The sequence below is a fragment of the Nicotiana attenuata genome, unplaced genomic scaffold (genome assembly GCF_001879085.1).
Source record: "Nicotiana attenuata strain UT unplaced genomic scaffold, NIATTr2, whole genome shotgun sequence".
Lineage (NCBI taxonomy): Eukaryota > Viridiplantae > Streptophyta > Magnoliopsida > Solanales > Solanaceae > Nicotiana > Nicotiana attenuata.
In genome coordinates this window covers 61,219-71,905 of record NW_017670285.1, presented here as the reverse complement: position 1 = coordinate 71,905, position 10,687 = coordinate 61,219, and the positions used below count along the sequence as shown (strand labels likewise).

The 10,687-nt window shown below is 33.2% G+C and overlaps 1 protein-coding gene across 1 annotated transcript; it reads right to left on the bottom strand.

Annotated features, from left to right (window-relative positions):
* Positions 1 to 976: 976 nt before the first annotated feature.
* LOC109237225 lies at positions 977 to 1,456 on the bottom strand. Its single transcript, XM_019403502.1, has one exon. The coding sequence runs from the start codon at positions 1,454 to 1,456 to the stop codon at positions 977 to 979; it is 480 nt and encodes a 159-aa protein (XP_019259047.1).
* Between the last annotated feature and the right edge of the window lie 9,231 nt (positions 1,457 to 10,687).

Below are 10,687 nucleotides of genomic sequence, written 5' to 3'. Positions count from 1 at the left end.
GCCTCATTAAAAACCTTATAAGGAAAACCCCATGGGAAAAAACCTCGGTAAGGAAAAAAGAGTGCATCGCGTATTTTACTCTCCTTGATGAAAACCTTGTTTCAAATATTTGAGTCTCCGCATTCCAATCTTGTATACCATCTTCTCAAAAGTAGAAGTTGGCAAAGATTTAGTGAATAAATCTGCTGGATTATCACTTGAATGGATTTGTTGCACATCAATGTCACCATTTTTCTGAAGGTCGTGTGTGTAGAATAATTTTGGTGAAATGTGCTTCGTTCTGTCTCCTTTTATAAATCCTCCCTTCAATTGAGCTATGCACGCAGCATTATCTTCGTATAAAATTGTGGGTCTTTTCTCACATTCCAAACCACATTTTTCTCGAATAAAATAAATTATTGATCTCAACCATACGCATTCCCTACTTGCTTCATGAATAGCTATTATCTCAGCATGATTTGAAGAAGTAGCAACAATAGATTGCTTTGTGGAGCGTCATGATATGATAGTAACTCCATATGTAAACACGTACCCGGTTTGAGATCGAGCTTTATGGGGATCAGATAAATAACCTGCATCTGCATAACCAACAAGATCTGCACTATCTTTGTTAGCATAAAACAAACCCATATCAAGAGTTCCCTTTAAATATTGCAGTATATGCTTAATCCCGTTCCAATGTCTTCGTGTAGGAGAAGAACTGTATCTTGCAATTAAATTAACAGAAAATGCTATGTCAGGCCTTGTAGCATTAGCAAGATACATTAGTGCACCAATTGCACTGAGATAGGGTACTTCGGGACCAAGGAGTTCCTCATCCTCTTCTGGAGGTCGGAACAAATCTTTATTCACTTCAAGTGATCGAACAACCATTGGTGTACTCAATGGGTGCGCTTTGTCCATGTAAAAGCGTTTTAAGATCCTTTCTGTATATGCAGATTGATGGATAAGATCCCGTCTGCTAAATGTTCAATTTTCAGACCAAGACTAANTCCCCGACCACGGCCATGACCACGACTGGGGCCATGACCTCTTCCACGTTTAGCTGTGGAATTTGCTCATTCATCAGGGATGGACAGACCAGTAGTCGGCTTTTATGATTTTTCATTAATAGCCCATTATGTTGCTCGGCTACATGAAGATGTGAGATAAGTTCAGAATACTTTTTAAATCCCATCTCTCGATATTGCTGCTGCAGGAGCATATTCGAGGCATGAAAAGTGGTGAAAGTTTTCTCCAACATATCATGATCAGTAATATTATCACCACATAATTTCAATTGTGAAATAATCCTGAACATAGCAGAATTATACTCACTGATAGATTTAAAATCTTGTAGCCTTATATTAGTCCAATCATATCGTGCCTGTGGAAGAATGACCATCTTCAGGTGGTCATGTCTATCTTTCAAATTATTCCACAGTATGACTGGATCTCTAACAGTAAGATATTCCATTTTCAGGCCCTCATCAAGGTGATGGCGTAGGAATATCATTGCTTTGGCACGGTCTTGGTTTGATGCCTGATTTTTGTCTTTGATGGTGTCTACCAGACCTATCGCATCAAGATGAATTTCAGCATCAAGCACCCAAGACATGTAGCTTTTGCCCGATATATCCAGGGCTACAAATTCAAGTTTAGAAAGATTTGACATTGTATAGAAAAAGAAAGTTCGTACCTCAGATACTTTCAAAGTATTTGCTCGAGATGGCAGAGTCTCGTGCTGATAACGTGTTATAAAATAAAGACTGTAAAGTAAAGACAAGTATAGAGAGAAACTGATATATTATCTGAATTCAAACTGATGTACATAATGAACTGAGATCTCTTCTATTTATAGAAGAAAGGAAGCTGCTGTGTAAGCTGCTACTGCAAGCTGCTGTGTAAGCTGCTACTGTAAGCTGCTGTGTAAGCTACTACAAGCTGCTGTGTAAGCTGCTACTATACCAGATATGGATAATCTTATACTAAGAGTAATGTTTATCCATAACGGAGTACTGAAAGGATAAGCTTATTATACCCGATATGGATAATCTTCTACCGGAAGTAATGTTTATCCATAACCGGCTACCGAAGTGATAAGCTTCTTCAGGAGGCTTATTTCCAATAGAGTACTAAATAGATAAACATATTTAAAGCGGGGCCCCATATGGATAAACTTCTTCAGGAAGCTTATTTACAATGGAGTATGAACATCCATAATATAATATATTTATAATATTTTGTTATATATATAGGGGTTTTGCTAAGGCATTCTGTACATATTTCCTTTAATATTTTGTTTTATATATATTTCTACTATATACTACTCCTAGTTTAAAGTATACGGAGTATATTTTTTAATGAGGGTGCTGTGATACCCTCGTTATTTTTTAAAATCTCATAAATATTACGTTTATTAATAAAATAAAGTGTAATATGATAAATTGAAAAGTTGAATCTTTTGGTCAATTAGAAAGTGAAAGAGATTGCATCACTCTTAAAATATGATACAACTTTTAACTCAAGAGAAAATAAGAATTTTCAAACTATTTTTGACAATTTATAGTCTAAAGTTACACTAATGTTGAGCTAACAATCTACCACGAACAACTAAAATAAAATATAGAGATATTAAACTCAGAACGAAATATTTTGGGATTGCAAACAAATTTCTCTTACCCTACAGTTTGCAAGTAGAAAATTAACAAATTCTGCAAGTGAAGTTGTTATGAATCAGCCCAAACAATATATTGGGCTGAGAGGAGTTATTAGGCTAAGAAGAATCCAGAGGACTAGAAGGCCTTTAAAAAGGGTAATTTGGGATCCAGGCCCAATAACTGCAATCAGAAATTGGTTAAAAGTATTAGGGGTTAGCTAGGATGGATTAAGAGAATTGTCATTTGGAAAACTCCCCTCTCTTGGTCTTTCTCTTCCTCCTCTATTTCTCTCTGTGGCTCTGTCTTCTCATCTCCTTTCTTTCTATTGCTATTTGCTTAGTTTATGACTATATCCTTTGCATTTCTATTGTAATCAGTTTATTTGGAAGTTTAATCAAGGCATCATTTTGTTGAGTTCATAACATTGGTGCTTTCATTATCTCGGATTCCATGGCTCCCTACTCTTCTACCATTATCCACTATCACCTCAACGTCATCAAGGATTTACTAATGGTAATGATGGACAATAACGCCCGCATGCTCAGACACCTCGACAACATAGAGAACATGATGCCTGCCTCCTCCAAGACGATCCCCGACGCTCCACAACACTCGGACTTGGCTGTGTCTTTGNATAACTTCAAGACCAGCTCTAATTAAAGGCATGCTCGCTAACTTATAACTTAATTTCTTGGATAGTGTTTACTGGCAAAAAGTTTCTATTTGACATCAAATGAACTAGAATGACCGAAAAAGTTTATTCTTCCTTAAGTCAAAAGATGACAGATCTTAGTTACTCCCCACTAAACAGTAGAGACAAACCTCAAGCTAATCCTACAGTAGGCCCAATCATCATGAATAGACCATACTATACCATGAGCTGAGAAGACTGTAGAGCTCGTGGTAGACCATGATGATCATTAGACTGTATATTTGAACAAAATTGTTCAGAATTCAGCCACTTTGTGTTATATCTAAAAACAATTTAAAGATATACCAACAGAAATTCTATGAACCCATAAAATTGATATACTAAAATAACATCATCATGATTCATGATTAGGATTCTCTAGCTCATATGACTCTTCGTTTAATGGGTGAAATGGATTGCAAAAAACCAGTTTGAAATAAAAAGACCTCAAAACTGACTAAAGTATTAGCATATAGGAATATGTCGCCCTTAAAAGTATTAAGAACAAAAAGAGTTACTTAGAAGTAATAATCACCTGAAGAAACGCCACCATCCTATTTACTTGACATAATACATTCTTAAACATCGGTTATCAAGTTTACCACCAGGATCAAAAGCTAGCTTTTCAAATCCAATTTTAGTTCCTCGTATGTTTAAGATTCAAGTACCACCAAGGCTACCACAAACTCACCGGCAAATATACAAAAATTACAAAAAATTCTTTACTGTAAAACAAAAGAGAAGGAAGTGCAAACAAACACCTAACGATACGATTATAGAAAATTTCTCCAACACAACTCAATAATTGCAAAAAGTAAACAAGGGTACAATATAATAAATCCAATATAACGATAGAAAGTACTAAAAGTAAATTAACCCGAAGGGCACCTAACGTAACGTTAACGGGGTAGAAAGGGGTCGTTAATACGTAACTGACCCAAGTAACTAAGGGTACTAGGTAAAATTGTTTACCGTTGTTTTTTTTCGNGCTAAATGAGCTCTTGTCATATTTCAGCAAGACTGCCTTGAAAACCTTCCTGATGGTTTCCTCTATGAGTCACTCTTGGTTTGCTATTGATTCTTTCCTTGTTAAAACCCTTGTCTATTCCTGCTTTCTTTTTTCATTTGAATTGCAAAATAGGCAACTGGTGGCCCAATATCATATGTCAAATGCAAAATTGCCCATAACTGTTATATTGGATAGTTCCGAGCTTTTGGTTGAACATGAAGTGTTTGAACCACTGTGGGAAGGGAGTTACATCTTGATTAAGGATGGAATCAGATTGATGCATCATATTAAATTCTTACATGGTAGACCAACAGGGGAGTCAAGTAAGGCATCTTTTTTAGAGTTTATTATAACACTTCTTGCTGCACTTTTGTATGGGGTCACCCAGGCATTCGATAAGGTTCTACGAGTAAATAGACAAGGAAATTTCATTTATCCTAGTGGTGTACTTTGTTATGTGGAGAAAAGGATGAACGTTGTTGATATGAGCTTGCGCTTTCATCCTTCGATGCTTACTCCGCTAGCTTTAAAATCATTGAAGCTTGATTTGCTTGCATATGAGAACACTAAATTCCAAAATGTGACCTTCACAAAGATAGTTGCCATCATAGGTGAAAAATAGCTCGGGAGAAAGTATAGTTGCATTGCTGCTAGAAAGATTTTTATGACCCACTTGGCTTTAAGGATCAAGAACCTGAATCATTTGCTACTACTATACTTGAGATCATATTGTACAGAAAGCTTGTAGCACATATGTTTGAAGTTCTAGTTGATGCCTTTGCTGTCATTGAGCTGGGCAAAAACTTGTTTGTCTTATGGAGTTTTGATGCTGAACAGAGCCTAATTGATATTGTTGACGGGCTTGTTGTTGCTGCAACAAGTACACTGGGCTACATATTCTTCCTAGGCCACTGTGAACACTTCGGTATGGCGACAATTTGTAGCGACTATGCTACTAGTACGATTCCGGACTCGAACCTTGAGGACAAGGTTCTTATTGAGGACGGGAGTATTGTTATGAATCAGCCCAAACAATATATTGGGCTGAAAGGAGTTATTTGGCTAAGAAGAATCCAAAGGACTAGAAGGCCTTTAAAAAGGTTAATTTGGGATCCAGGCCCAATAACTGCAATCAGAAATTGGTTAAAAGCATTAGGGGTTAGCTAGGATGGATTAAGCGAATTGTTATTTGGAAAACTCCCCTCTCTTGGTCTCCCTCTTCCGCCTCTATTTCTCTCTGTGGCTGTGTCTCCTCATCTCCTTTCTTTCTATTGCTATTTGCTTAGTTTATGACTATATTCTTTGCATTTCTATTGTAATCAGTTTATTTGGAAGTTTAATCAAGGCATCGTTTTGTTGAGTTCATAACAGAAGTTAAAAAATTCCACAAACAAAAATCATTTTAAAACCAACCAAGCTAATCAAATTCTATACAAAAAGTTGAAAGGCCGAATCATTAAATTCGAGCGAACAAGTCGTTTGTGAAACAAAATACTTTTGAACTATATTTAAATACTTCAATCAAATAGTACACCTATGTTCGTTTAGATGATGCAAATAAGTGCAATAGGAGGAAGAGAAATATGAAGTTGAACGAAACTGGAAGATAATCAAAGCATAAGCGCCTAAATCTCATAAAATTCTAAGCTATTCTCTTTTCCCATGTTGTGTCTAACCAAAAATATATAATTAAAAAAACCTTTTACCTATATAAATAATTTCTTTTTATATTTGAATAATGTATATAATCATGGATCATTCTTTATTACATTGAACTATGTATTTAAACTCCATTTATTGTTTTAGTGTTGGATTCGTAATTTTTGGTAGAAGTCATACAATTTACCATGTAGATGTAGACTTTTATTCATCTAAAAGATTTCTATACACTCAACATAATTTGATTCTTTCTTGTAAAAGATATTTTTCTTTTTTATTTACTTGAGATATGTTAAGAATATTGTTATACTTTGAGCGCATTCTTTCTTTATTGTCCATTCTTCGATCTTCTGTGTGTTTGATTATTTGCATTGTTTTTCGTTTTCCTTTTTTCCTTTGTTGCAAATAGACAAAGTAGATATATATTGACGAATCAGTGTGATTCTTTCCCTTTCTTCCAGTATATTGGAAGAAGACATGTTAAAGGGAAAAAAGAAGGAGAAATTAACATAAAACCAACTAAAAGAATAAAATTAAAACAAAATAGAGGATTGATGATACCTTCTTGAAAAAAAAATTATAGTGAATTCAGTAGCAGCACAGTGCGTTCTTTCCCTCTTTCAATTTTTTATTTTTATTACTCATCATAAAAGCACATAAGAATATGCAATTCATCACACGATGAATTTTTATTGATATGCCATAACTTAAAGAACGGTGGATATAATCGGACCTCGAGAATGGACGTCCTCGATGCGGTTTCTCTTCGTGCCTAGATTTCTCAACATCAGGAAAAGTAGTAGTAAAGGTATTATAGTATTTATGTTACCTAGTTCATATAAGTTAAAATTTAAAATAAGGTAAAATATTAATTGATTTAATTGTCCTAAATATCAGGACTTTTAATATAATTCAAATAAGTAAAAATTTAATAAGCAAAAGTTTAGTTGATTTCAAAATCTTAAATATTGAAGAAATAATTAAATGACAATTAATGTGCTCATTAGTATACGTGCATTGCACGTACCCTGTCAAATATATAAATTCTATAATATTTATTATATGCAAGCACGACAATATAGTAGAAGAAATAGCTTGATAAAAGGTTGAAGCATAAAGTCTAATACCATATGGCGATTGTCATGTTCAACAAAAGTTTACAATCAAGAACACCAAACTAAGGATTAATCGAACATTAATACAAATTTTAACTACTAGTAATAAAAATACAAAAAAAAAAGGACCCCTAAAAACGCTTAATTTTGTTGATGTTGCTCAAACAACAAAGTTATGATGAAAACGTGGAATAGTAGCTACTTTTTTAGAAGTACTAATATATAATTTGAAACAAAAAGAAGAAATTATATAACGTCAAATTGTGTATAGTTCAAATAGACCAAAAAAATTAATTATTAAAAAATAAAGACTCGTAAATCGAAAAGGAGTTCAAATTACCTAATATAAAATTATAAAGAATAATCTGTCAAATTTTATTAACTAAAAAGAGCTACAGATTTTATTAACTAAAATACCCCTCCTGACCCTAATAGGAAAATTTTCATACTCCTAAATATAAATGAAGTTAGAAAGTAAACCAAACCTAGTTACTTCAAAATATACGAAGTTTCCTAGTTTTGTTTGACTAAAAAAATGTTAGACTGTTATAAATAGAATTCTATTTAAGGTAAATGTCTATATTTTGGAGAGTTCTTAGGGTTTGTTACTTGGTGGCTAAGTCACTTTCTCCCTATAAATAGAGGGTTCTATTCCATTGTAATTCATCCCAAAATCAATAAGAATTCTCTCTCTCTACTTTTCTCTGCAGTACTCTTCTTCTTCTTTTATTGTTTCATAACACGTTATCAGCACGAGACTCTAACCAATTGAGTAGAAGCTTTGGGATTGAGCATAATGATTGCCACTTATTCCATGAACTTCCTTCATGATTAAATTTTAGATTTAAGGTAAGTATTTTACTTTTATTTTCTCTTTTATATTCTTGAAATTCTATAATTTAATTTTATATACAAGCAAAGACAAAAAAGTTTGATTATAACTCTAATGGAATTTGTAAGAAATTATAACCACCTGAAGTGGTAAAATTTCTATGCCTCGCCATGATCAAATTCATGTATGATTGTGGGCAATGAATGAAAACCCGTCCAATTGAATTTGCTCCATTCTCATTCCCTTAAGAGAATGTGATAGCAGTATGTAATACGTCTGAAAGAAGACAAATTTATTACCATGAGTAATCAATGGATGTGGACGTGGCAATAGACGAAATTATATCGTCATCATTGTGGTAATGAGAACAATAAGTATTCTCAAAATAATCATTCACTATGTGAAAGTAATATTTGTCATCGATTTGACATGAGATTTTGTAAAGCACATATAGATGAATATGGTCCATTCGTGATTTGAATGTGACAACATATGATTTATGAATACATATTCATTCTTCAAAGAATATGAACGTGCTAGTGATAGTGAATATACCACACTCACCTCTAGAAGAAGGTTTGAGATGATATAAGAAAATAATGTCATTATTTATGCCATGAATGGTCATTGGTCACGTACCTATTGTACGCCAAAATATTTTGGCATTGTGATTATTAAAAGACAACGGTAATGCAAGAAACAGATCTTGCATATAATTTTGACCATACCCATAATGGTATAACTTTCTCTTTAAAAGAGATATTCACCATATGGATGTTAATGAATATGTGGTAGTACCAAATTAATTGAGAGCTCTGGAAGAGCCAATTATTACTATTTTGGAGAAACACAATTGATTACCAATAAGATATTGTGTTGTAGTAAGTCTCAAAGAAACTTGTTTAGTTTCTAAAATATTCGTGAAAGCGACTGGTTATATTGAGACTATAAATAAAGGAAAGATTTAATATCTTCTATTACTACTACTTGTAGCGGGATAATATGTATGTGAAAAGCTACCCGCTTTATTCTCCAATTTGTACTACACAAATAAAAGAATACCACACTAAAGTGGATGTTTATTGATATAAAAACCCATATCATAATAAACTTGAAGTTTATTGATAATTATTGCACACGTCATGGTGTAAATCTGAAGTTTATCAATATTGATAATTTATTCAGTTGGCATAATTGGTTTAGCCATATCAATTTAAGTATGATGTGCAAAAATAATAGAGAATTCACATGGGTAAATATTAAAGAACGAGAAAGTTCTTTATGAATTCTCTTATGTTGCCTGTTCTCATTAATCAATAGACCAATTAAAATTGGGATTGAATCCCATGAATGCTGGAAATATCAAAGGTGAATATGGGCCCATTCACCTGCCATGTATACCACATAAGATGATCTATGAGATGGTTACATGTGCGATTATTAATAACCCGCAACATGGTATTTGCGAGGTAACTTGCTCAATAATTTAATATAAAGCATAATTTCCAGATTTTCTATTCAAGATAGTTCATCTTGATAAGTTGGTTTATAACACAATTGGTTTAGCAAAATAATTTATTGAGTGCCTCCACTTAATAGCTAAATAATTGCTTATGAGAACAAAGTTATCTGTATCACATTGATATAGGTTATATACGAAAGTATATTATATTCTCCCCTCACAAGTGGTTCAGGGTCAGGAACCAAATAATCCCACCTTATTATTATTATTGATGTGCGGTGTATATTTTGATTAACACCATAACGCACAAAGGTGGATTCTCAAAGTTGAGGAAACAAGTTAGTTTTTCTAACATGAGGGGGAGACAAGATAAAACATTTGAGAAAAAGTTACGTGGAATGAATTATCATTTATACATCTAGATCCTCGAATAAAATAATATGAACTTGAAGTTCATAAAAGGATAATTCATTTGCAATATATTGCAAAGCATGCCAGACGCATTTGCTGACCCAAAGAAAGTAACTATATTCTCACTGCAAATGCTCCTATTAGAATAAGTCCTAGAAGGATAAAGTCTATGGTACGCTTAAAGCGTATAGATAAATCAGTTTCAAATAAACTTCTTGATAAAGAAGATGAGCAAATGATCTAAATGATCACAATAAAGGAGGTAAGTGATCTAGAAGGTCGCATGACATAACACTTCATAAAATCTCAAGAGAGATTCAAGTACCTGAAAATATGAATGAAGAGATCTCGATGTTATGTCTTTATGAAAAAATATTGAAACTGATATAAAATGTTTGTCGACGACATCTATGATAGTGCTAAATATATATATGAGGATCTTAAGTCTGAAGAAACAATTCGAATAGAATTTGGTTTCATATGAAAGACATGTAGTTTTGGACCTGCAGTTCAAACACTTGAAACGATAAAGTCAATGATATGTGCAATCAGTTTTCGATATCTTATATGTCTAGCATGACATGAAAACTTGATATGTATCTAAAGTCTATTATATGGCTTATATGATTTAAAAATCCTTGAAGGATTTAAATTGCTTAAAGCATATACAATTCATGGTCATGAAGAACTATATCCTAAATGCAATTTGTGCACATATGTATCTTGCTATAACTATAAGCATGATAATATGATAGCAAGAGTTTTCACCCCTATGTGAAGATATTGAAATGATGATTCCAACAAGATCATATGAAGACAATACATCTATCATGGATGATGATTTCAAGGTGAAACAAATTCGTTGAAGT